This window comes from Stegostoma tigrinum, chromosome 29 (genome assembly GCF_030684315.1).
Source record: "Stegostoma tigrinum isolate sSteTig4 chromosome 29, sSteTig4.hap1, whole genome shotgun sequence".
In the NCBI taxonomy this organism is placed as follows: domain Eukaryota; kingdom Metazoa; phylum Chordata; class Chondrichthyes; order Orectolobiformes; family Stegostomatidae; genus Stegostoma; species Stegostoma tigrinum.
The window spans coordinates 21,775,938-21,803,838 of NC_081382.1; the positions used below are offsets into that span (position 1 = coordinate 21,775,938).

The 27,901-nt window shown below is 38.4% G+C and overlaps 3 protein-coding genes across 12 annotated transcripts in view; 2 read left to right on the top strand and 1 right to left on the bottom strand.

Annotated features, from left to right (window-relative positions):
* Positions 1-3,753, top strand: part of LOC125465489 (myomegalin) — a 134,206-nt gene extending 130,453 nt beyond the window's left edge. For 2 of the 8 annotated variants that reach the window (XM_048559089.2, XM_048559090.2), the window contains exons 51-52: positions 1,354-1,405; positions 2,978-3,750. In XM_048559089.2, the coding sequence (XP_048415046.2) occupies positions 1,354-1,405; positions 2,978-3,018 (93 nt within the window). In that variant the 3' untranslated portion in view covers positions 3,019-3,750. Of the gene's footprint in view, positions 1-1,353; positions 1,406-2,977 lie in introns of all 8 variants that reach the window. The other 6 variants (XM_048559087.2, XM_048559082.2, XM_048559083.2 and 3 more) reach the window with 5 other exon arrangements.
* Positions 3,754-4,508: 755 nt separating this feature from the next.
* LOC125465490 (uncharacterized) lies at positions 4,509-19,365 on the bottom strand. 2 transcript variants are annotated; one of them, XM_048559091.2, is made up of 8 exons: positions 19,230-19,365; positions 18,453-18,651; positions 16,225-16,357; positions 15,797-15,909; positions 12,983-13,082; positions 12,427-12,551; positions 8,488-8,724; positions 4,509-6,859 (listed from the first exon to the last, which is right to left on the bottom strand). In XM_048559091.2, the coding sequence occupies exons 2-8, from the start codon at positions 18,547-18,549 to the stop codon at positions 6,753-6,755; spliced, it is 912 nt and encodes a 303-aa protein (XP_048415048.2). In that variant the 5' UTR covers positions 18,550-18,651; positions 19,230-19,365; the 3' UTR covers positions 4,509-6,752. The 2 variants fall into 2 exon arrangements, with proteins under 2 accessions (XP_048415048.2, XP_048415049.2); XM_048559092.2 differs by lacking the exon at positions 19,230-19,365 and having other exon boundaries at positions 16,225-16,367; positions 18,453-18,547.
* Positions 19,366-19,379: 14 nt separating this feature from the next.
* rpl28 (ribosomal protein L28) lies at positions 19,380-23,891 on the top strand. Of its 2 annotated transcripts, none has more exons than XM_048559094.2 (5): positions 19,380-19,483; positions 20,005-20,091; positions 21,039-21,162; positions 21,992-22,110; positions 23,748-23,891. In XM_048559094.2, the coding sequence occupies exons 2-5, from the start codon at positions 20,011-20,013 to the stop codon at positions 23,835-23,837; spliced, it is 414 nt and encodes a 137-aa protein (XP_048415051.1). In that variant the 5' UTR covers positions 19,380-19,483; positions 20,005-20,010; the 3' UTR covers positions 23,838-23,891. The 2 variants fall into 2 exon arrangements, with proteins under 2 accessions (XP_048415051.1, XP_048415050.1); XM_048559093.2 differs by lacking the exon at positions 19,380-19,483 and adding an exon at positions 19,567-19,662.
* Positions 23,892-27,901: the final 4,010 nt, after the last annotated feature.

The window sequence follows — 27,901 nt, forward strand, 5'->3', positions numbered from 1 at the left end:
CAGGATCATCTTTCACTGTTCACGTGGCACCTCGATCAGCTATGAAGGAAAGACAGTGAAGGTGATGGTGCATAAGGATGAGACCAAATTAAATGAAAGTGCATTTGCCTTCACTTAAGTTGTACAATATAATTATCCAGTCTGGATTGAATTTTGCAGCTTTTACTAGGGATTAACAGAATGTAAAGAGATTTTATGATTGTTTTTATGAAGTAATTGCTCTGCTTGCCTAAAATGGCCATTGTTCCCCATGCATTTGCAGACAGGGTCTTGGCATCAGCTGGCCTCAACAGGGTCAAATCAGTTTAGGAAATAAGCTCAGAAAAATATCTCTTTTAAGGCATTATGCAGTGTTGGTGAAATAATGGTGCTGGCTGTACATTTTTGGAGGTAGATGAAGGTTTATCCCCATTCTGGAATGATTTATAAGAATTACTAGGGACAGTGGGGTGATTTTCTAGGAATTAGCAGGGCTGAATTCAGTGATATTGTGTGAGTGATGTATCAGGTACATCTATAATCTATAGGAAAAAGTGATAAAATATAGGCAAATTGGGGGTAATTGTTTCAGATATTTGAAAGCAACTGAGAGGGTGTATTTTTACAGAAGCATAAATAATATAAAAGTGGAATTGAGTGCAGCAAAGCCAGTATTCATTATCTCGGAGACTGGCCACTGCTTTCTGTCACTCCTGACTGACGTCAGGTTCTTCACACATGCTTGCTCTTTCTGCCACTGAGGTGTTGCGTTTGAACCACTTGCAGCATTATTTTTAATCCTCTTTGCTGAGGTTGTCTAAATTCTTTGTGCTTTCACTGTAAGTACTGTTCCTACCTGCTGTTTTCATTTGAGTTATGTTCTTCCTTTAAATCAACAGCTGTTTTGAAGAGACAGTGGAAATTATTAGGTTCGATTAGGGATTTTTAAAAAATTGAAATGAGTTCGCTCGTTTCTATCACACTATACACATGCAAACGTACTTCCTTGTATGAGAAAAGCAATTGATTGCAGACTTCACTTTCTAAAAGCACATTATTAAATTAAACCAGGGAGTTTTCAGATTAAAATGAGATTATTTAACTATTTTAATAATATTATAACCAGTTTTTAAATATTTTGGAAGTTTAAGATGTTGAAAAGTAATCATTAGTATTTGCAATGATAGTCTACAAGTTTGCATTTTAACATTTTGTGTTCTTTTTTGCATGAATTCACCAGTTGTGCTCCCCTGTATTAATCAGTACACTTTTGTGGCTAAAATTCTAACCTTACTTTTCATCTTACTTAATTCGGTGTTTTACTCCTTTTTCCTTTTCTCTCTCCACTCTTGTCCTTAACGGGAGCATTTGCAGATGAATCATTACATGGTTTTTGATCTTAAAGGCTTTCCAAAGCAAAGTGAAGGTTGGTGATGTGTGTAATCGCTTGTGTGACTGCATGAAAATACTTGATTCACACTGATCTTAAGGTCCTAGGTTGAAAATGTTTCACTTCCAATTATCTGATGGCTTTCCTGAAGGGTCCAGGCCCAATACATCAGCCTTCCTGCTCGGCCTGCTGTGTTCATTCAGCTCTATACCTTGTTATCTTAGTGCTGTTTCTTTGCTTTATTTAGTTGTAAACTTACAGGAGCAGGGCATCTTGCAAAGTACCTTATCCACTGGATGTTTTCCTGCGTTCTTTAGCAAAAACTATGTTTTGTCACAGAATTGCTAATTTAAGAATTAGTAATTATTGAGTGAGGGCAGTAAGCCATCTGGAATCTTGGCAAACAAAGGCACAAAAAATGTGTCTCTGTCAAATGGAATTCAGAGAAATTTTAAATAAATAGCGAATTGGAATGGGTAAATTCATGTAATATTAGATATAGGAAGAGAAGTAAAGACAGAGATAGGAGAAAGGAAACAGATTTTTATTTTATTTTAAAATCAACTATTCTGTGCCTGGAAACAAGACTCTTCGTTTTAATTGTTCATCTCTGGGAAGGAGAGACTGATTGGCAATCATTAGCTAGTATCATGGCTGTAAGTCTGGCAAGTTTAAACAGTCTATTTAACATGCAGATACAGAAACTTCATGAAAATTAAGGACAGATTCCAGTTGCGATATTTCATGAAAGTAGAGTGCCGTTAGTCAGCCAGCAACTCATGGTACTTGCAATTCAAATGTTATTTTGCCCTTGTCACAAGTCGCTGACTGATTTGCACATTGGTCCAAATTTACTGAAGAAATATGTTAAATCCAGTGTAGAGCAGTAAGCTGTGAATTCTGGCTCAGTGCAGTAGAGTAGCACAATTCAGAAAGATTCTGCAGAGCTTCTAACATTCTCAAATTAGTCATCCCAACCTCGATGATGCCTGGTTTAAAAAAAAACCATCAAGCATTTTCCTGTTGTGATTCCTTCCACCTGAGGGACTGAAGCCAATGTGAAGTGTATTTTGAGCAAGGAAATTTGTGTGAAGCCTGGAAAAAAAAAGTTCGTATTAATCAATGTTTTACAAAAAGTACCAGTTGATGCCTGTATGTCTTTATAAGAATATGGAAATAATTCTATGCAAGGACTGGTTTGCCCATGGAATGATAGTGGTACACATCCATATATTTAACTGTTGGATCGTATTCAGAGGAAGTTTTGCATAAACCTCAAATCTCTTGTTCATATTCATCCAAGCTAGGGGGAAGGATGTCAAAGGTTAAATTCCTGTTTAGGTTAGTAATGTTATTGATGCAATTGTTTTTAGACATTTCTGCTAACAGTCTACTCTCTTTTAAAATACTTTGTTTTGCATGACAGCGAATCAGTCAAAGCAACTAAATTTTAATCTTGTGGTGTTGAATGCATCATTTATCTAAGTTCTGAATGTTTGTGAAATTATATTGTGATAGCTGCGATGGCATATTGTATAAATTTCACAGTTGTAATTTCATAGTTCTTACAAAATCATCTCGACAGTAAATTTATTTTTCTTCTTCAAGCAGATCCAACCTTCCGAAGCTCCACCAACAAATGGAAATAACTAATTTTAGTTAATACAGCTGTGATCAAATTTTCCAGTGAAGAAGTTTACTGTATTCCTCAAACATTTGACTCATTAACATCATTTGCAGCTATTGAAAATAATTTTGTAAAGTATCCTGTTAAGTTGCAGGTTAAATTGCTAAAACTTTGAGTGTTATTTTAGTCTGGAAATGGCTTTTTTGCACAGAGTTGCAGAATTGTTTCTGCATGCAAAAATGTTAGATGTAACCATGAGTACTTGTCAAAAACCGTAGCTGTTGGAACAGTACAGGTGAAACATTGTGGATTTTAAAAAGAGTGAACAGTTAAAAGGATGTTTTAAGATTGTAATAATTAATGACTTTAAAATAATGTAGAGCATCAGAAATGTTGGAACATTTCAGACCTCAATTTTTAAAGAAGAAAACCTTGTACATTTCCTTAGTTCAGTAATAATTGTAGTGTGTAAAAATCAATTTTGTAAATAATTCTGAGGTCAAAGTCTGACCTGCTGCAGGCTGTGTGATTATTGTATTGTGCTGTTGTATAATGTTTCTTTCTTGGTACTGAGATGTTTGTAAGGTACTGCCTTGGCCTTATGATTGATTCTTTTTCAATTGCTTTGTTTGTGTTTTTATGGAAAGGATTGTGATGTAGAAGTTTTTAAATTGTGAAACAAGCCTGCCTTACTGTACATTTTCGAATGTATGGACTTCAGTCTGTTATCTATTTTTCAAAATACATTTTATAGCATCACTGAACGTGTGTCCAGCCGTTTTTTGATCATAAAATCGCATTCAAGAAGCTTTAGATGTTTTGCAATGTATTACTTGCTGATTCTGGACTATGATAAAAAGTACCATTGTAAATCGTATGCCCATATGTTTAAATGATAAAGTACAGTACTGTGAAAAACCATATAATGAAAATCACTCCACCAATTTTAAAAGAAAAGGTAAACAAAACACAAAGGTTCCATTCTGACAAATTGTCACTGGATTCAAAGCACTAAATCTGCTTTTCTCCCTACTGAGGCTGCCAAACCTGAGTTTCTCCAGTGGATTTTGTTTTAACAAAAATAAAGTGTTGATCTAGTTCGAAAGTAGGCTATCCTCCAGACACAAACAGAGCATGTTGAGAGACCACACTGCAGTCCCCTGTATTCTTGTATAGCAGGTTCCAACCACCCTGGTTGCTCCATATCTAATAGATTCCCATTCTAAAGTATGTTTGCCACTCTCAATTTCAGTTTGAGAGGATTGAAAGGAAAACTATTCCAGTAAAGGGCATTGAAGCATAACTGGAAGAAGCCTTAAAGTTGGCAGATATAGCTTACATGCAATTTTACTTTTAAAAAGCTTTTTGACGAGTTAAAACTTAAGCAAGGAAATGAAGCCAGCAAGGAGATTTCAGCTCTTTGCTGTCAAGAAACCACGTAAAAATTGTTGTGCAGACCAGCTTGCCTATCTGCAAATTGAGAGATAACATAGCCTGTAAACATGTTCACTTTCAGTATACTTTATATTTGATACCGTTTTGCAGTGGATTATTTACAATAATCTGAAATGTACAATATGAACAACCATGATCAGCTTCAATGCAAAACAACAAATGTAAACATAATTCCAAGTAAAGAATATTTCAACAGCACTAGCAATTATCTTAATTTTACGATATTTTTTGGAACTTTTATCATGTCTTAATTTAACTACCACTATTAGTTTACTGCATCATTGCCAAGATGTCCCAAATTAAGAGTTAAGCTAACAACAATTTCCAAAATGAAAGCAAAATAATATGCAAACTAGAAATCTGAAATAAAAACAGAATAACTCACATCTGGCAGCATTTGAAGATAGTGGAATAAAGTTCTGAAGAAGTCCTATTGGACTCAATGTTAACTCTTCCTTTCTCCATAGATGCTCCAGCATTTTGTTTTTATTTTAATTTCCAAAATGCCATTTGTCTGAACTAAGATTATTTTGAACTAGAAGTAATCTTTTTAAAAGTTGGTCTTACATTTTTATAAAAACAAAATGAATCACTTATTTTTGAATAGTGGAATTACCTCATCCAATTTTTTTAAACCCTGATTTTATATTTACTCATTTTCGCAGCCTAGATTTCAATACTCAATGTTATTTTTAAACTCCTAAATTATCTTACAACTAAGAAAAGCAAACAACTCCATCATGAGTTGATTTGGTCAGTTCAGTCAAAGAAATATTGCACTCAAAAATACAAATTTAATGTGAACATACAACTGCTTTCCTATCTTTCAGCTGAGCTGCATTGGATCGACAGTCTACAGTACTGATATGTCCTGTCTATTACAGGAACAATGAATAGTCAAAGGAACTACTTTCAAAATGTTCGTTCTTCATTTGGTATCCTGCAACTGAATTAACAATGTAATTAGTTATTCTCTATATACTGGGGGTGTAACTTGCACTTAACCAACAAAATGTCATCTGTGTATTTATAACATTTGTATTAGGATCTGACATTCTGTCTGACAATGACAAGCTGCCTCCTTCTCCTCTTCCCATTTTAAACAGAAGAAGCAATCAATGACATTCCAATAAATATCTGAATGATACAAAATAATCTAGATCATTCACAACAATCTGGACTTGCATTATCAACTTAAATAACCAAAACGCAGCTGCATCACAGCACAAAGCTAAAAATGAGGATCAAAACATTTTCTTTTGTCTCTCTCTCTGACTACCATGGAGACTGGCAGCTAATTGCTACCCTACATTCTCAGTTGCAAGGGCTACTTAGGCTAGAAACACCTGAAGCAGAGACAAATGAAGATGAAATACCCCCAGACAGGAACAACATCATCCTCTAGGAAGTATACTTACCAGTTTCCCTTACTCAACGTTCCATAAACTATTACTGATCCATGTAAACCCATCTTTTATATAAATACCTGGTATTAATCACCGCCATGCTGTGGTAACACAATATAAATTTGAATTAAAAATGTCTCCTGTATTACATTTCTTAAAATGTAAATCTGCTCCATTTGCAAGTAACCTAGGATCACTGAAGATTCTTCCATCAAATTTCATGCTTCTGGTAATTTTTTCCTTAATAGGACTGTGATACTATCCCTATACCAAATTTGAAAGCAAATGGTTGAAGAACAGCTCCAAAGGATAAGAACCCCTTGGATGTTTTTTTTTTAAATACACATTTTATTGTATGGAGATTAATCTTACTGGGAAAGTGCAGTTTTTTTGCCCAACCAAAAGTGCAGTCATGAGGTAAGTACTCTTGTTTTCTGTATAGCATTTTTAAAAATCTGTAACTGGTATAGGAATTACAAGATTTTATAATTTAGGAAATGGTGTTACATTATTTTAAAGAACTTATAAATGAAAGTTATGCCAATTGTCTTTCAGAAGCAGTATAGTCACTCTGCCTCTAATCATTTAAATAGTAAAACTTTTGTTTAGGGGGAAAGAAACGGTGTTGGAAACAGTCTTATTTCTGGCATACTATGGAAATCCAAGGCATTATTGTAAATAAATAAATGCCTTGCCTTTTAATGATCCTTTCTGGCTCTACAAATGCAGACTGTTGAAAGTTCTTCACTCTATTCAATCAGTTTATATGCCATAATTGTCCTATAATTTGCTAATCTCTCAAATTAATAGTCATTCAAAACAAAATAAATTGATCTGACTGTGAAAGTAAATCTTGTACTTGTTTAGAAATTACAACGTTTCTAACAGAGTATTTTCAGTCATCTTCAAGTGCTGAAGCTGCAGTCTTAATCTTCTTATTTAACTCTTCTGGTGATTTCAGCAGTTCTGTTAAGTGGTTGTGTGGAATCTCGAGCAGCATTCCTAAAGAAGATTGCAGAAGTATTAATGCCATTAGTAAAGACTATATGTTCTAATCAAATCACTAGAATACTAATTTGATGGCTTGGATCCAAACTAATGTAAACGTTGCAGAACCACCATATGAAAAAGGCAAACATCCAGGAGATTGTGTTTACAAAATATGTGTAAAACCAGAGAAACTTGCATTTATTTCTTTTTATGAAGTCATAGATTCTGCTGCTGATGATGATAGGCATTTTAGTGATCCCATCAGCTAAGACATTTTACAGCCATTTGTGCTTCTGCAGTTCCTTTGACATATACACGTGAAGCCAACAACTACTTGTTCTGTGCTAGTTATCAAGTAGTGCACACTTCTCCATTTTCACAGTGGTGTAAGAAAATAAATATGTTTTTACTAGTACCTACATGATTGTAAAGTAAGCAAGAAAAAGTTATTTGTAGCCAAAAGACAATGACCACCGACCTAAGGCAGTGCTTTCCTTTTGTAACTTGAAATGTTTTAAGATTTTTGACTATTTGGACTTGGAGGGGTTTCTTAAACAACAAAATCATCATCATTTATATTAAACTGCTGAAACTGACAAATAGGACCACGACACAAACTTCTGGAAATGTGATTCAAACAAAGCCTATTGCCAGAATGGAGCTTCCATTTATCAGCCCATGACAGTGGATGTGCTAAGACATGCACTGAACAATATTTTACAATGTCTTCAGTACCAAGCTACTTGCAACCCAGGTATTATGTTTGTTCCGAAGAGGTCATGTCAGACATCAAACACTAACCCTGTTTCTCTCTTTACAGATGCTATAATACTCAGAGATCATTCAGCATGTTCTGCTTTTATATCAATGTGATCTTTTGAAACTATCAACATAATTACCAATGTCCACCCCAAGAACACTGCTCAACTTTGTTTCTGCCTGTATTTATCTGCTGATGAAATGCTCACGCAAGCCTTTACTTCTTAATGCAACCAACATTTCCTCTGCTCCTACTTTTACAGCACTTATTAAAACGATGATTTCATGAGCATTTTTTGGTCCATCTTATTGTTTCTTGTGTGCTTCAGTTTCAAATTTTCTTTTATAATGCTACTAAAAAAGTGCCTTGGGATCTGGTATTGTTTTAAATGCACTACACAACAACAGACATATACCTTAAAATCAGGAGCGATTCGTTGCTAGGAATTCATGCCTAGGACAAAAGCAGACTAATCCACAGGCAGACAACTGACTGAATCAGTGATCCAGCCTTTGGTTTTTATTCAGCAAAGAAAATGTGACCAGACTCTGGAAATATAATACGGAACTCATCATACAGAATAAGAAACCTCTACTTTGGTTTAGTGCCAATTAGTTTCAGTCAATTTTCAAAGTATTTTGATAATCTGTTAGTGATATTAGTTGAGAGATAAATAGTGGCTAGGACAGAGGCAGAATTCCCCTACTCCTCCAGGGCATAGAGTTGGGCATCCACCTGAAACAGCAGGCATAGCCTCATAAGGGCTCAGTGCAGTACTTCATCAAAACTGCAAAAGGGCAAAGATATTGAAAATGTAAAGAAAAAAAAATACAGAATATAACACTACATAATAAGGGATAGGACTTTTAATTACACATACCTGTTATCCTGCTTGCATGTTCACTGTATTTTGTATTGTTGATATAACAATATAATTCTTCTCCGAGCTGTTCAGTTTCACTGTCCAGATCACTTCCATCTTCACCGTTCACCAATTCTGGATTCTGGGTAGCTGACTGGGACAGTACTGCCTGTGCTTTTTGAACAGCAGCATGTAGTGCTAACCTGTCAGTCAGAAGCACCTGAATGGCTGAAGGATCTAGTTCCAATAGCATTCCTAAAACCAGAAAAGGCATGATGTTCCTGTCACACTCAAACCATTTAATATACAGAATTTTTAGGATGTAATTCCCCTAAAATAACAAACTGCATCCCAACATCAATGGCATGCATTGCTGGAACAACAAAACATTCTAAAATATTTTTGCAGTGCCAAAGACACACAATATGTACTTAAAATGAGGATCAAAGTTGAGAATCAAACTTCAACCAATTGTTGTCAGTATACAGTAATATTTCCTACAGGCTGTTTGTGTTCCAACTCTAAGGAAAATTAAGTCCAGGTACACTATATTGACACTTAGTTAATTTTCAATTGAACCTGTTTGTTACGAAAACTGTTTTTTAAAGAAGTATTTTCCATTCAAATACACAATAATTTGTTAGCATTTTAAAGAGGAATAATTCCTATGATTAACTCTCATATCATTTTGATTGAGAAACTTGTTGAGTTTTTGTATTATAATTTCATTTTTACAATCTATAAAAATCACAAGAATTTATGCAAAAACACTAGCTATTCATCCCATTTAGATAGATATTAATGTTTCTTTGAGGTAGTGTTATCTCAAGCTATGTCTAATTTATTACTGACATGCCAACTAGACAAAACCATGATATTCAGCAGCGGCCAAATCATACAGATCAAAAACTTAAATGGCAGGGTGATTGTACTGTCTATGTTCTGCCACAGACGCAGCACAATCCTACTTAGTAAATACATTTATAAACAAAGTTATAGATGTCTGGGGCACAACATCATCTTAACAATGGTTGTTTCTACTACAAATTCCTTAAATTTAAACCAGCAAATTCCCCCAGAACAAAAACAGAAGTTGCTGGAAAAGCTAAGGAAAAAAACAGTTAACATTTTGAGTCCGGACAAAGAGATAGATAATTATCAGGCTGGGAGGGTGAATAGTTGTTAATGGGGACTATAAGTGACTAATAATAGGCAGTATGTAATGGCAGGCTATATGGTAACAAGGCCCGGCGTGTGGAGTAGGGGCCTGGGCCGTGGAAGAGTTTCGGCCCTAAAAGTATTGAACTCAATATTGAATCTGGAGGACTGCAGAGTCCCTAAGTGGAAAATGAGGTGTTGTTCTTCTAGCTTACACTGAGTTTCACTAGAACACTGCAGCAAGCCAGAGACACACATGCTGGTCAGGGAACAGGGTGGTACATTAGAGTGGCAGGCTATAGGTAGTTCAGGGTCTTTTATGCGAGGTCACCTAGTCTACGCTACATTTCCCCAATGTAGGGGAGACCACATTCTGGATGTGGATGCTGGTGGGATGGTGGTGAGGATAAGGAGAACCCTATCGCTGTTCCGAAAGCAAAAAGAAGGGTGAGGGCAAAAGTGCGGGGGATGGGTCAGACCCGGTTGACAGCCTTGTCGACAACGGAGGTGGGCAATCCTCGGTTCAGGAAGAAGGTGGACATGTCGGAGACTCACTAGTCGAAGTTGGCCTCTCTGAACATATAAGACAGAAATAGAGGAACTGAGAGAATGGGATGGAGTCTTCACAGGAAGTGGGGTGTGTATAGTCCAGGTAGCTGAGGGAATCAGTGGGTTTGTAGTGGATACTAGTAACCAGTCTATCCCCAAAAATAGAAACAGAAATGAGGAAGGGTCACCAGACCCGAAATGTTAACTCTGTTTATTCCTTCACAGATGCTGCCAGAACTGCTGGGCTTTTCCAGCAACTTCTGCTTTTGTTCCTGATTTACAGCATCCGCAGTTCTTTCCTTTTTTAAATTTCTCCAGAATCCTCGGTGTAACAGCACACTGCAATATTCAGGGATGAACAAATGCACTGGGGAAATTCTCACAACACAATAACCAATTTGTCAAAGTCAGTGCATTTGTTATTTTAGAACATCTTAACTTAAGGTCTTGATTGCTTACTGCTCAGGAAACCTGAGCTACTTCAAAAACCAGTACACGCCAAAGTTCCAACCATTACTTTCAAATTCCCCTATGGTGAGTTATCAACTTAGCCCGCAGACTGTGTAGACGTTGTCATGTTGTCAGCCTAACGGAAGCAATAAGAATGTTGTGGGGCCTTGCACACATTCTGTTATCAGGTTGGAGGTGGTGGTCAAATGTCCCTACGTGTTTGCCATGAGTTGTATGTAGTCCAGCTTGACAAAGAAAAGTGAAGAGTGGAGACTGGAAATGCAATTGTGACAGAGTTTTGAAAGCTTCTGTATGCGCATTTGTTATACTAAAACAAATGCAACAGGGTATCAGATTAGCAACCCATAATAGATTTTAAGACCACCATGACAGCTTTTGAAACCAAACTTCAAAAATCTAGTGAGATAGGAAGAACTGCAGATGCCGGAGTCAGAGATAAAGTGTGGAGCTGGCGGAACACAGCAGGCCAGGCAGCATCAGAGGTGTAGGAAAGATTTCCGATCCGAAACGTCAGCTTTCCTGCTCCTCGACGCTGCCTGGCCTGCTGTGTTCCTCCAACCATGAAGAATGCTCTGTCACATGAAAAACAATAAAAAGGGTCACTGGACTCAAAACGTTAACTCTGTTTCTCTCTCTACAGATGCTGCCAGACCTGCTGAATTTCTCCAACAATTCGTGTTTTCAATTCAGATCTTTAGCACTGTAATTTTTATTGTTTTATTTTGATGATTAACTCTTGTCTTTCAGAGAAGAGGACCTGCCACCTGTACCTGGAAGACACGTGACGAACAAACACACATTTTGTGGCTGACTCAATGCTGACCAAAGGGGCCTGGCAAGTCACTCAGTCACCAGCGGCTGTAAAAAGGCTGATCACCACTTTCTCATATTTAGTAGTAATGGGCAATAAATGCAACCTTGTCAGCATCATCCACTTCTTGAAGGAGGATAGCAAGAAAGTTTTCTTTTAGATGGATTTGGTCTTGATGAACAGTAATCTGTCTAATTCTATGACATTTCTTTCCATTTTAGTTCTATCCCTCTGGTAATACAGATTGTAGGCATAATAGTTAGTAATAAACTTGATTCCTTTCAAGAACATTACTGTGCCCAAAACTACAAAATTATTAGGAAGGGTCACTTGACCCAAAATGTTAACTCTGATTTCTCCCCACAGATGCTGCCAGACATGCTCAGCTTTTCCAGCAGTTTCTGTTTGTGCACAGCATCTACAGTCTTTTTTTAGTTTTTGCTACAGACTTATTAGTTTGGAAAATTCTTAATTGATTTAAAAGTCAAAAGAGCTTCATTACTGATGATAACACTTTATTGAAGATGGATACAGATTCTATAAACACGGCATTTAATAAATGAACACAAATGGCTATCAACATAGAATACAGACAGTTCCTGCAGTAGTTATCCAAGTCAAAAAACATGACTGAATTCTAGGTTGAATGTTCTAATTTGGTAAGTCATTGCCATTTCTCAAGCACCTAAAAGCCAAATTAAACTGACCAAGAATAATAATATTGGAAAGTAACGCTATTTACAAAAGATGGGGTTTTGTTTTAAGAAGTGACATCAATAATCCCCAACCTGGATGAAAACCTCATGACTGACAAGAAAATAAATTTTCAAATCTTTATAACTCTTGGCAATGACATCCTGTTGCGTTTTGGAGATGTCAACCAGTAGGATTGGTTTCCTGTTGCCCAACTTATTTGTCACCTCTCAAAAATTAATTTATATCTTCAAAGGATATAAGATTCTCCTTACCAGTAATGTAAGCGCAGTTCTGTGCATCGATCTTTTTGACCTGTTCAAAAATCTTCTCTCCTAGCTTCTCTTTCACATCATCAAAATCTGAATTATTGGACAACTCCCTCTCATTTGGCGTTTTTCTTTAAAAAAAAGTGAAAAGCTTTGAACTTTTAAATTACTGTTTCCACAAGAATTTGTGCAACGTCTCCAAACTTTATATTAACATGCCCAGTCTATTGTTAAGTATTTACACTGCATTACACTCCCTAAAACAGAGCAGTCCGTTATAAATTTTAATGTGCTGACAACAATTCCAATTCCAGAAAAGCAAACCTTCTCTTCAGAGCCTTGCAAACTATTAAGTAAAATAATAATCTTTTTCCCTTCCTTATAGAGCAACTCATGCAGTAGTCTATTTCTTACTCTGATTTTATGTTCAGCAGATTGTGGGGACATACAATTGATTCATCAACGTTGATATTTTGTCAATCAATTGCTAAACTGTAAAGTGTTGTGTAAAAGTTTTCTAAATCTATTTGCAAATAACATAAATAAATCCACACAAACATACAGCTCCAGTGCTTCCTGTGCAGTGTGAATCTTTTGTTCTAGCAGATCCCAGTCACTGATGAGTTTCTTTACTTCTTTACGTCCCATTTCCAGTAACATACCTGGTTAGGCACAAAAATAAACCCACATACAGTACAGTTAGAGTTATTGTAATTTGTATTTAACCATCTACTTCAACTTCTTTTGCAACCATCTCTACAAAAATGAAGTATCAACAATGTCTGCTCAATTCAAAATTGCATGTTATAATTCCACTTTCATATATGAAGGTGACAAAGTTAGATCAAATATCTGAGCTTCAAACTATTTGTTAATATTTATCTTATTTAAGCAGTTGGTCAATGCTAGCGTTCATAGAACATAGAACGATACAATGCAGAACAGGCCCTTTGGCCCTCGATGTTGTGCCGACCTGTGAACTAATCTAAGCCCCTCTCCCTACACTATCACATCATTATCCATATGCTTATCCAAGGGCTGTTTAAATGCCCCTAATGTGGCTGAGTTAACTACAATGGCAGGCAGGGCATTCCACGCCCTTAACACTCTCTGAGTAAAGAACCTGCCTCTGACATCTGTCTTAAATCTATCACCCCTCAATTTGTAGCTATGCCCCCTTGTACAAGCGGAAGTCATCATCCTAGGAAAAAGACTCTCACTGTCCACCCTACCTAATCCTCTGATCATCTTGTATGTCTCTATTAAATCCCCTCTTAGCCTCCTTCTCTCCAATGAGAACAGACCTAAGTCCCTCAGCCTTTCATCATAGGCCTGCGCTCCAGACCAGGCAACATCCTGGTAAATCTCACCTGCACCTTTTCCAATGCTTCCACATCCTTCCTGTAACGGGGCAACTAGAACTGTACGCAATATTCCAAATGAAGCCGCACTAGCGTTTTGTGCAGTTGCAGCATGACATCACGGCTCTGGAACTCAATCCCGCTACCAATAAAACCTAACACACCGTAAGCCTTCTTAACAGCACTATCAACCTGGGTGGCAACTTTCAGGGATCTATATACATGGACACCAAGATCCCTCTGCACATCCACACTACCAAGGATCTTTCCATTGACCCAGTATTCTGCCTTCCTATTATTCTTCCCAAAGTGAATCACCTCACATTTATCCGTATTAAACTCCATTTGCCATCTTTCAGCCCAACTCTGCAGTTTAATTTGTCCCCCATAACACATTCTTTGAGGATTTGGTTGACTCTTCACCACAAAAGTAAAATTGTTCAAACATGATTGTTTAACAGATTCATCATTATTTCTTTTTGGAAGAGTTTTGTCAGGATTCTTCCCTTGTTACTTATTTTTATTTTTGGACAATGCTTCCACCACCACCAGTCGTGCACGCAACCCCTCCCCCCGCCACCACCACCACCACGAGTGAATCTCTTCCCTTAATCAGAATTACTGGATCATTGAAGAAAGCTTATACAAATCCTAATTTTGAATGATGACACATAAACATTGCAAATAGAACCAATTCAGCAACCAGAAATTGGGTATTACTAAACAATATTTACACCACCGGGCTACATCACAATCCTTTTAGAAGAAGGATGAAGAGTTTAATATTGACTATCATAGATGTCAGTGGTAGCACTCTTACCACTGAGTCAGAAAGTTGTGGGTTCAAGGCACTCACTTAGAGGTGATTCAGATGAGTCATTAAATTGGAGTTCTGTCTGCCCTCTCAGGTGCACTCAGAAATCTTAAGGCATTTAAGTCATGAAGCCAAAAGGAACTCTCCTAATGTCCTCGTCAATGTTTATCTTTCAATCAAAGTCTACTTATTTCTAATTTCTCTGCATGCTGTATTTCCCTACATCAAACAGTGACTCCACAGTACTTTAAAATGCCCTGAGGTTGTGACACTACAAGAAACAAAAAACTTGTGTTTGTAAAGTTATAAACCAAATGTTTCTTAAATAGTGCTGAAGTCCAAGCAAAAACTTGCAAATAATGTCATATCCTGTTGATAACTGGAATGTAACAACTATTAATAAACTGCCAACTTTAACATCAGTGTTTCATGAAATCAAGATAATTTGTTGCTGCACCATGTTCCAATTTGGTCTTCACCAGGCAAGACTAAGAAATAACTAAGTCCCCAGTACCTTACAAACATTATGAAAATGATTAACAGGAAAGTGACACTGGCACATACTGCATGTGTGGTGTACTGGCCGATGGATAAACTAACATTGATATAGCATTTTTCACAGCCTCAGGATGTCTCATAGCACTTTATGGTCAAAAAAGCGCTTTGCGTGTTGTCACTTTTGTAATGTAGAAAGGCAGCAGCCAATTGCACATAAAAACCTCACACAAACAGCATGATGACAATGGCCTGATCATTTGTTTTCCTGGCGTTGGAAAGAAGGTAAATATTCATGAGGACATTGGGAGAACTCCCTTGCTCCTCTTCAAAATAGTGCCGCAGGATCTTTTACATCAACGTGGAACAGCAGCAGGGCCTCTGTTAAACATCTCATCTGAAGAACAGGACCTCCAATGGTGCATACAGGTGTCAGACTAGGTTTCTAAAATCAAGTTTCTGCACTGGGGCTTGAAGCTCAACTCAAAAGTGTTAGCAACTGAACTACTGAGCAGAACATTTCCGATACATGTCTTTGCCACTGTGAGAAATTATCACTGCTCAATTCCAGAACAAATGTGAGCTGAAATCTTGTCATGCACTGACATTAAGCTCCAACAGTGTCCAACGAAAAATCTCAACAAACCTGTGACTTCACCTATAAAGACGTTTCTAAATTTGGCATTTTTAGATGACACTAACGTACCTGTTATTTTTTCACTGTGCCCAGTATTATGGATGTCCACTAGGTCATACAATTGATCGCCTAATGAATCAGTCGAATCAGAATCCATATCATCTTGCCCGCCTTTAAACAGACTAGAAGTCAAACAAAATGTTTGTTTCTCAAACATCAAAATTAACATAGTACAGACAGAAAACATTAGCCATTTTGAGCTTAAAAGGCCACATTAAATTTAAGATTACATAAATTCCAGTTTTTCAAAAAAAAGTCATTCCAGTACCCCCAACCACCATAGCCATATGGAGAATGTTACTATAAATCTATCCCAGACTCTAAAATTAAAATGGTACTCAAAAGGCTACCATGATTTATTAAAGGTGAAATAAGTGTATTGTCTACATTGAAAATAGTTAGAAACAATGTCATATTGAGAACAAAATGTTCAATACCATTTATTTATGCTTTGACACTTCTCTGTAGAATTCTGGAGTGTGCTGAATGCTTTTTGAAGTCCAGCAGACAGCAATGTGTCATCCTGTATCATCTGATTCAGCACAGGAACTGGGAGCTCCAGCAGCATTCCTGTAAGAGGCTCAAGATAAAAAGACTTTTGAGCTTTTTACGTAAAATATGTCCATAATTTATGGTATTTTAATGCATTTAAATTAGATGTTTACAGCTGTCAGTGTAATTTAGTTTCATAATCATGTATTATTAATAAGAAGTGAGAAGATTAATAGTACAAATTTATTTTACAATGAACAACAGGAATTTTCCATGAGGATAATTAAATGATTAAAATTGTGAGCGGAATCTACATTTGTTACAAATTTCACACAAATCTTACAGTTATTATGCTCATCTTTTTGATCTTCTTTTGACTGACTCTTCAATCCCTCAGTTCTATGTTTCTTTGCAAAAGCATTTAATTACCTTTTGATTGATGTTACACCATTCATTTCAGTGGCCTCTCACAATAACTTTTGCAAAATAAAAATTAACCAAACATATTTCTCAATCCAACTTCCTCATTTTTAACATGGGTCCTTGTACTTCAGCTTTCTGTTCAAGTGGATAAGTATTTGAATCAATTTGTTAAACTGTATATAATCTTAAAATTCAGAAAAACTACTTTGGAGTTTTGTTTCCAGGACACAAGCTAGGGATGTATTCCCCTGAATTTAGAAGGTTAGATGGGATGACTTGATCAAATGTTAAAGGTTTCAGAATATAGAGAGAACCTAACTTGCTTAGGAGTAGGGACTTGGTCTAAAAATTAGAACTAGAGTTTTCAGGAGTGAAATTAGGAAACACTTCTGCATGCAAGATGTGGTATGAGTTTAAAACTCCCTTCTACAATTGCAATTGATGCTAAATCAATTGACGTATTTAAATCTAAAATTTATTGATCTTTGTTCATTGATCTTTCCATCAAATTTGTCTTTCTGATTAGTACTGTCCCCCTTTCAAGTGGTATAATTTCGCAAAGCTGTTTACAACTATATAATTACTTGACTTCTAATCTGTCTTCTGACAATATAACAGGGTATTGTATTTTTTTAAGTGGTTGTTGATTTATCCCCATAGCTTCTGGAGATTTCCCAGTCAGTACCATGTAAGTTATATTTGCTCTTAGGCTTAATGGAACTACACATAGCTTATCTACTGATGATCATCTAAGAATACAAAATTATTCTGATTCCTTTCCCGATGTTACTGGTATCATCCAAAACTTTACTATTTTGCATATGATACGTTCATATAGGTCATTTCTCTAAACTACACTCAGGAACCCATACAACATAGAACACAGAACATAGAAAAGTACAGCACAGTACAGGCCCTTCAGCCCACGATGTTGTGCCGTGGAATAATCCTAATCCAAAAATAAAATAACCTAACCTACATTCCCCTCAATTCACTGCTGTCCATGTGCATGTCCAGCAGTCGCTTAAATGTCACTAATGACTCTGCTTCCACGACCACCACTGGTAAACTATTCCACGCGCTCACAACTCTCTGGGTGAAGAACCTCCCTCTGACGTCTCCTCTATACCTTCCTCCTAACACCTTAAAACTATGACCCCTCGTGGCAGTCAATCCTGGCCTGGGGAAAAGTCTCTGGCTATCAACTCTATCCATGCCTCTCATTACCTTGTACACCTTGATCAGGTCACCTCTCTTCCTCCTTCTCTCCAGAGAGAAAAGTCCGAGCTCAGTCAACCTCTCCTCATAAGACAAGCCCTCCAGTCCAGGCAGCGTCCTAGTAAACCTCCCTTGCACCCTCTCCAAAGCCTCCACATCTTTCCTATAATAGGGCCACCAGAACTGGACACAATATTCCAAGTGTGGTCTCACCAGGGTTTTGTAGAGCTCAGCATAACCTCGCGGCTCTTAAACTCGATCCCCCTGTTAATGAAAGCCAAAACACCATATGCTTTCTTAACAACCTTATCCACCTGGGTGGCAACTTTGAGGGAGTTATGTACTTGAACTCCAAGATCCCTCTGTTCCTCCACACTGCTGAGAATCCTGCCTTTAATCCTATATTCACCATTTAAGTTCGACCTTCCAAAATGCATCACTTCGCATTTATCCAGGTTGAACTCCATCTGCCATTTCTCAGCCCAGCTCTGCATTCTGTCAACAGTCCAATATAAAACTAAAACAACTGTACCTGTAAGTTTTATGGCCATTTCTGGATATCGTGGGACAATAGCATTATAAAGCTTTTCTCCTAGTGTATTCTGTTGCTCCAAATATTGCTTCTCCATTGAAATAATTTTAGATAATAAGCTGAGAAAGGTGTGAAGTTCCCCATCCAAGTCGCCCTATCCTGCTGTCGGGTTCCGGACGCCTTCTTCAATTTCAGAGCGCTGTCACAAAAAGAATCTCGAATTATTAATTCCTTCTCACCTGAGAACAGTTTGAGTGCTCACTGATCTCATCAATGATTTATGGACAGTTATATTTGTTGCTTGTTTCCCTTGAGAACAATCAGTGAACTTGTAGCTTGCGGGGTAAGAACAGAAATGTTGGGAATACTCAGAGATAATGGGAACTGCAGATGCTGGAGAATTCCAAGATAATAAAATGTGAGGCTGAATGAACACAGCAGGCCAAGCAGCATCTCAGGAGCACAAAAGCTAATTGTGCTCCTGAGATGCTGCTTGGCCTGCTGTGTTCATCCAGCCTCACATTTTATTATGTTGGGAATACTCAGCAGGTCTGACAGTATTGGGCTGAGAGAGACAGACAGACAGACAGACAGAAAGTGACAGTTCAGATCAAACTGCCAGCTGTTGAATGTTTCTGATGGAGACAAGCTGTAACAACTCCCCGCAATTATATCACAGACACAAAGCAGAATATGGAAACTCGGACCCCCCATCTCCAACATTTCTTAATCCTACTTTACGAAAGAAATCTGAAGCGAATGTGGATATAAAAATACCCGCCGCACGATCACAAACACTTCCGCTGCGACCCGGCCATTACAATCACTACAACAACAACTGCAATCAGAAACACGTCGCCCGCTGATCGCATCACACGCGACGCGTCGCCCGCTGATCGTAACGTACACGCCCCGACGCCTGGCGGACACCCTCGAACTCCCCAACCCCGCGGCGGATTCAAAATAGTTCCACACAATATACCGAAAATGAAGAACGCCTTCCTTCGGCAGAGATTCATCTGAGAAACCAAGTGAGTCTAAATTTTGAAAGAAGTAAACAAAGCGGTAATATTTTGATGGGGTGAGACGTTGTGAGATGCCCATGAGTAATGGAGCCGGAAGTAGTCCCGGTCAGGCGGAGGGCGGTTGTGATAAGGCGACGCGTGGGGAGAACTCGCTCTTTCTGCGGACGGCGGCGGCGAGGGCAGAGGTTTGTGAGGGAGCGAGACACAGACTAAAGGAGGGTGTTCAGTGGGTGGGGGAGGCGGGGTTGAGGACCTCGCCGTGGAGCTGAGAGCCTAGGCCCGGACCGCGGCCTGTTGCTCCCGGACAGGCCGCGCTTGAAGTCTCGCTCGTGGCTGAGCGGGCGCGAGTCTGGCGTGACCTGACCCGGCCGCCATTATCGCTTCCATCCCGATGGGGCGGCTGAGGCCTGGGCCTGGCTGCGTGTGGCCGCCTCTTGGTGGGATCCCTGGCCCTGGGTTTGTTGTGCGGCCGGGCTTTGCTATGTTACTGAACATCGAACTGAGTATCTGTCTCTCCCTGTGTCCAGGAGGAGATGTCGACTCACCTTCAATGGATGATCATCCGGAACTGCTCCAGTTTTCTGATTAAAAGGAACCATCAGGTTTACAGCACCGTGAGTATTTGCAGTACCGTCTGAAATTTTAAAATTAGTTTCATGTTTGAAGCTTGACCTTTGCGTTCCATCTGCCGTTATTGGAGCACGGTTTTTTGCCACAGGCTTTGAGTTTGTCAACCTTTTTTAACGTTTCAGGGCTTGAGGCTGAATCCTGTAGAGGATCAAAGCAGTAATTGCCTGTATTTGCTCCTGTGAGTGAGTTAGGGCAGGGTCATAGTTGTGACTTGTGTGAGATGTTTGTTCTTGTCCCATTCTGGTGGCTTTGATTTTTCTTCGGTGTAATCAAGGCAACGATTCAAAATCTTGTTTACCAGCTGTCCCTGTTGATACTGCTGATGACCAATTGTGCAGTAAAAATGCAGAGTCAAATGTTTTCTCTGGTTGCTGGCTTTGTTTGCTAGCTGTGGGACTGCCATTCTGTGTGTGAGTTTAAATTCTGTCAGGTTGCTGATTTGTCCGAGTATAATTCTGCAGGCATTGATCACCGTTAAGTGTGTGCTGTAGAAATTGAAATGCTTGTACTTTTACATTTGTTGAGTTCATTCAGACGAATTACTCATTTGTGGTACTAGTGACCAATTGGATGATCCTGAGAATCCCACCTGATCCTTGTGGCTTTGCAATCTTATTTCTTTTTGATATCAGTTTCTTGTTATTCAGTAACTGCTTTAACTTAAAGCACCCTTCTTGTAATACTTCCAGTCCATTGGTACTTGCTGCATAATAACTGTTTGCATTACACTCCACTGTTGAATTGGATCTTTAATCTGTTCCCTTGGTCTTTGTAGTTCTGTGCATTGTTCACGATCTTCTAAACCACCAGGACCTGCTGCCTCATCTTGGATTTATGATAATTTGTTTACATTAGTGCAGGGTCGCACTGAAGTGGATTTTTGTGTTCCTTTTTCCTAAATCTTTGACTCTGTCCTGTCCCTGCAACATAGGAATCCAACAATCTGAAGTCCAGGAACTCTTTCCGTTACAATGGACTTATTCATCGCAGAACTGTGGGTGTAGAGCCTGCAGCTGATGGGAAAGGAGTGGTGGTCGTCCTGAAAAAGCGAGCAGGTAAGCATGTTGATCCCACTGTTTTTAATTTATGCAATGACACCTCTTTGTGGTTTCACATTGTCAGATATGCCCATCCAGCCTATTTTGCTTTGTTGTGTGGGATTGGTTGGAACATTATCATTTTCTTTCCTTGCCACCTCGTCACCATCACGTTGATCTGATTCACTGACTAAAACGATAACATTGGCAATTCTGCTGTTTAGATTGGTTTGTACTTCAGATACCTGTCAGATTATTGCTGGTCTTCCCTGTCTTTTTTTAGGTATTTGCTCTGGTTGTGACCATATGTTTTTATTTTTATCATTGCAATCTTGTATATAAGGTCACAAGAAGTACAGGCAGGAGTAGTTCATTCAGCCCTACAACCCTGCTCTGCTCGTCTACTTTCCTGCATTTTCCCTGTAATCCTTCATTCCCTGACTGACTTGATGACTTACCATAGTTTAAAATATACACAAGGACTCTGTCCCCCACAGTCTGGCAAGAAGTACCAAAGACTGTCAACTCTCAAAAGAAATTACTCACCTCGCCATTAAATTGGTGCCCCTTAATTCTGAGAATAAGTCCTCTGGTCCTAGATTTTCCCATGAGGGGAAACATCCTCTTAGCATTTACCATGTCTAGCCTCTTAATCGTTCTCTGTCTCGAAGAGTTGATCTCTCACTCATCTAAATTCCAGTGAATAGAAGTCTGACATTTTTTTCTTCCCTCTCGTTCGAGAAACCCTCGTTACTAGCACTATCTGTATAAGTTTGTCTGATATGTGATCTCCTGCATACTGCTTTTTGATACGTCATTTTACATTGCTATCTTTTTGGGGTCTCAGGTCAACGCAAACCAGCAACATCTTATGAAAAGATCACCATCAACAAGAATAGCCGCGCTACCCTAAACAGTTTGCGACACATCATCCGCAAGAACAAGTACCGAAAGGACCTTCGCATGGTATGAAAAGATTATACTTTTTACAGTATCAACTGTTTGGCTTTTTTCCACTTAAAGCAGGAACTGGTTAGAATGTTTTCCTGTCTGACCTTCAACTGAAAATATTGTCTTGGTATTACAGTTCCACGTCAGCCTTTGTTGCCATGCCGTAGTAACCAATTATTCTATTGTCAACTAGCCATTTTCTGGCCGTTGCTAATTTGGTGTAGATTGGCTGATATAGGAGAGACCTGTTGGAAAATGAGACACTTCTTGTAACTGAGTTTGTCCAAGCCCCCTCCTTGAGTTCATTTTTTAAAATTGAGAATAGTGAATTTTAATGTTTAAATTTGCAAAAATCTGTTCTGGAACACATTGACGGTTTGATTCCATGTGTTTGGCATAATTTTAATCCTCTGGATTATTCTCCCTTATCTGCTCTTTTCCTGTAACCTTGTAACTTATAAACTTTTTTAAACAATGCATTAAGGAATTTGTCAGAAACTGAGTACTTTGCAGAGATGTTTTCTCAGCTCTCATCTTTAGCATGGCATTTTCAAGAAGTTGGTCAAGGTTAAAAATCTATTGAAGGTTTTGGAGGATGTAACTAGTAGAAAAGCTAAGAGCGAGGCAGTGGATGTAGTGTACTTGAATTTTCAGCAATCCTAAAGTGGACAGAGTTAAAGCACCTGGTAGTAGATTGTCATGGATTGATGATTGGTTGACAGACAAGAAACATTGCCAGAAAAACATCCACTTATATTCCCAGACTGACAGTGACTAGTCAGGTATTGCAAGAATTGATGCTTCACAATTGACCTGGATGACGGAACCAAATGTAACATTTCCAAATTTGTTGATCCCACAAAACTAGACAGGATTGAGCGCTGTGATGAGGATGCAATGATTTAGAGAAGTTGAGAGCAACCCTATAGCAGATGTCACACAACGTGGCTAAATATGAAGTGTTGCATTTTGGTGCAAAAAAATTATTTAAATGGTGATATACTGGGAAGTGTGGATGTACAGCGGGATCTGGATGTCTTTCTCCACCAAATGGGCCTGTATTCACTAGTGTTTGTAAGATGAGAGGAGGTCTAATTGAAATAAATTAAATTCTAATAAGACTGGACAGAGTACATGCAGATAAGGCGTTTTCCTTGGTGAATCTAGAACCAGGAATGTCTCAGTTTCAAAATACAGGGTAAGTGATTTTAAGAAGATGAGAGAAAGTCCTTCAAAGGGTGATGTGCTGTGGAGTTCCCTACCTCCAGAAGGCATTGGAGGCCAAGTTACTATGTTCAAGAAAGTGATGCAATTTTAGATTTTTTTTTTACAAGTCTCAAGGGAGCATTGAGCAAGAGGTCAGTCACAACAATATTGGATGGATAGGTAAGGTCACCAGTCCTCTGGTTTCAGAGTTGAATAGCCTATACTGCTAGTTTGATTGCCTCAATTTTAAATTCATGCCCCCTCAAATCTGATTGCCCAGTGTTTGGTTTCAGCCTTTCATATCTGTTCATGGATCCACTGCTTCTTAATCTCATTGACAGTCACTTATGCTGTTTATGTAGATGTGTGAAAATATTGTCCTGAAAGTTTTGATGGTACAGTTTATTGAAAGTAAGCTAACTTGCTAATTTGGGTTTTTCTTTTAGGCTGCACTTCGACGTGCCAGTGCCATTCTAAGGAGCCAGAAGCCAGTTGTTGTCAAGAAGAAGCGCACTCGGGCCACCAAGAGTGCATAAACATGTAAAAGATGGATGTATCTTACGACTAAAATAAATGGAGGATTTTGAGTAGCTGTTCCGTGTATTTTCATGGCACCTTTTAAAGTTCACTCATTGGATGTGTTTGTTGCTGGCAAGGTCAATGCTTATTGTGTATCCCAAATTAAGAAAGTGGCTTTTGGGTGTAGTCTCAAAGTATTCCCGTTTGGTTTGGTACGGGTAACTTATTGGACTGTTTCAGCAGGCATGAAGTGTCCAGGCTAGGTAAGGTCACCAGTCCTCTGAATTATTAAGATGACCTACGTCTGGGTAGAGAAAAGAGATATGTCAAACGCTTTATTAAAGAAGGATTCCTTTGCTGGAAGTCCAAGCTTAATCATTTCGTTTTAAAATAAATGTAGTCTTCTGATTTCTCCACTATAACAGCTGCCAGGTTGGATATCATGTTGTCTCTGCAAGAGTTGCATTTAGTACAAGGTTCCCTGATTTGCAAATTTGATTCATTGTGGTGTTTGATAGGAATGTTTCCCTGTACTTAGATATGGCTAGTTTGTATTCTCCTGCAGTATGTTCTAACTTGTGAACAGACCTGGGAATGGAACCCATTCACAACCCAGAATCTGTCTGCACTGGCCAGTGTCTGGGATTGTTCAGGAGGAGCCTGCAGCATGTTCAAGTTTGCTGCTTGGTTTAAAAAGTTGAAACTATATATTCCAAGCGTCTCAGAAGAAAGTTCACCAGAAAGTGAACAGCTGTGGATTTAGTACAAGTTGGAGTGGAGAGAGGGAGTCTAAGGCTAGATCTTTGAAAGTAAAGAATACAAAGCCTTCACAAGAGGTAAAAAATTTTTGAGCTCAGAAGAAAACTGATTTTGGTCTCCCAACTTGTTTCTAGCTCTCTACAGATGTGAGCACTCCTGTTTTGAATAGCTCCAATACAATTGCAGAATAACACTTGTCACTCACCCTTCTGTTGCTTTGAAGAATAGACTGCAGTACTTGTCTGGGTTGGATTTGCCCTGCTTTTTGTGGATATTCATAGCTGGGCATTTTTCCTCAATGCTACCTAAGTATGTTTCTTCTTAAGTCTATGCTTCCACTTTTTTCCCATCTAGTTTAATTGGCAATAGGGTTTTGGTGGTAAATTATATTCTACTTAAGGTTCCTTATTATTCCTTTAAAGGCTCAAGTTTTTTTCCCCTCACTGACATTCCCAAATAATTCAGTCCCTTAAGTGGATCTGTTGTGTGGCATTTCTCCATTTTGCTGTGGAGATGATGTGCTTTGCCAGAGCTAAATGTAGCGTGAATGCAATACTTCAGGTGTCATTGATGTTTAACTTTGAAGTTTTAGTGATTCAAATTTTACTCGTGATTTTGGCAATGTTAACACAGCTATGCCACAATAATTGATTCTAGTTTGCTAAATCATCTTCAGCCTTTTTCCTAACTACTGTTGGTTCTGCTACAACACAATAGTTCTGTTCCTGTGCAATGTCATGTTACCGAAAATAGTGCTATACATATAATAGGGCCTGTGGGGCAAAAGCAGATTTAGGGGTGGACCGCTAAAAAGTATCGCTCAAAAGTCACTCAAGCCTAACACACAGGATAGCATAGTTTGAATAAATATTTAATTCCTACCTAATAATGAAATAAAAGTACATTTTTTAATACCTTTGCAAAACGTCAAGATGACTTGATGGGGGAGGAGGTTGCTGTGTTGTTAATGTAGGTGTTGAAGGTCGTCATCACCTTCAGGTGCGGTTGTGGTTGCAGGCTTTGGGTGGGGAAAAAAAAATCTAATACAGAAGTGGATGGCTGTAGTTTGTTGTCTTCTGACTCTTGGGGGTTGGTTTAAAGGCATTCAGTTTTTGCTGCTTTGCCCTCTTTTTCATGAAGAAACTGTCAGAAGGGTGCCAAATAAAACTTTATTGCACAAACTGCTACCCTGCTGCATTCAGCATTGTAATTATCCTCAAGAGCTACAACTGCTTCTTGATTTCCCTCAGGATAGAAGACAAAACAAAATAAAAGTGGAAAGCTGTCGTGCTGCATCCTGGACTATTACTACTTAATCTGCAGCTTCCACTTCCCACTCTGACAAGTCATAGAAAGGTATTCACAGTGGGACTCGAGCAGCTCTTCAACAGCCTCACTCCTTCAAATACAACTTGCTTTGCAAGATCAACACTTCTTTCATTCTTAGGAGGTTTTCTGATGGATCAAAGCCTTTAAAATCTCAATCTGGGAGAAGCTTCAGTACTAACATTGCAATGCTTAGGACACAGCCTGTGAGACGATCATATACTCCGCACCAATGGAATCATAGCCAACACAAGTTTGCATTTTAGAAATAGTATTCCTCTAGTCGTCAGTCACTTTACAACCAAATTGCACTGCCTAAACACACATTATAGCAGAACTGACTAATTGAAATTTAGTTGTTGATTAAATGCCTGTTTGTGAAATATTTAGCACATGACATTGAACTTGATCTGAAGTGGTTCTACCTTCCAAGCACAAATCTAGTTGTTTTACTGCTTTATTGGATGTATAGATTCATCTATTTTCTTCTCTTCCTCCTCCTCCATGTTAATATAATAGTCAAACTGAGCCATTAACCTTAGCAATTAATGTTTGCTATGAATATAATTTCTCTGGCATTTAAAACATTTCTGTCAGTGTTTGAATTAGAACAAATACTATATTACACATACACGGTGCTGGACAGTAGAATTATAATGCTAAAACTGATGCTATTACCAGATTAATACTGACTTTATGTTTTGGTAAGAGGCAGGTATAAAGAAAAAGTGGTTTAAAAGAGGGAATTCCAGAGTTCCTTCACAGCTAATGATGAATCAGTTAAAAAGTAGGGATGCTGAAGAGACCAAATCTAGGAATTCAGATGTTGCACAAGATTGCAGTAGAGAAGGCAAGGGAAAAATCTGAAGAACAGGGTAATTTTAAAACCAAGTCATTGCTTACATGGGGTCAATACAGGTTAATGAGTGAAAGAATGATTATTAAATGGGACTAGTTGTGATGTAGGACCTGGAAAAGACCACCTTTTGTTAATTTTACTGAAACCTCAATATAAATGGTATTGAGAGTCTGTCAGTATGTGCCTGAGATTTCATGCAAATATTGAGAAAGCTGCTGGACTGGATCTTCACTATCCTAATGTATTTGAGTGGATAGGTTTCAATTTTACTGTTTCTCAGAACATCACTGAACAGGATTAGGCCCTTTGGCCCACCTTTTGCTGTGCCAACCTTGACGCCATTCTAAACTGATCCCATGGATTTGTACATGGTCAAGATTCTTAAGCTACTTATATTCCCTGCTTATTTATGTGTCTACCTCATGCTTCTTAAGTGTTACGACGTAGAAGTGCCAGCATCGGACTGGGGTGGACAAGGTCAGAAATCAAATGACTCCAGGTTATAATCCAAGAGGTTTATTTGAAATTCACAAGCTTTTGGAGCATAGCCCCTTCCTTGGGTGACTTCTGTTCTTAAATGTTGCTATCATATCTGCTTCTACCACTCCTGTGGCAGTGTTCCATTTACTTACCACCCTCCATGTAAAACAAAAATACCTTGCACGTTTCCTTTAAGCTTGTCCCTTCTCACCTTAAACCTAAAACATTTTTGCCTTCGTGGAAAAAACTCTTAACTATCCAACCTTTCTATGCCTTTCATTTTTTATGTATTTCTATCAAGTCGCTCCTCAGCCTTTGACACTCGAGCAAAAACAATCCAAGTTTGTCAAACCTCTCTTGGTGGCAAACACACCACAATCCAATTAATTCCATGGCTTTACTGCTTATTTATATAGGATTAATAGACCTTTTTAAAAAAAAATCATTTGTTAGAGTACATCCTCCCAAAACACACAGCTACCATTTGTATGCCAGTTTGAGTTGTTTGAAGTTTTAAATTTTTGGGCGGGGGGGGGGTGCAGCGGGAAGAGAGTCTATTTAGTGAATCTGACTGTTTCAGTAGTATTGTTGCAAGTTGCATGGGGAATAGTGGAAACAGTAATTGTTGATCCTTTTGAGTAGATCATTCTTAACTGG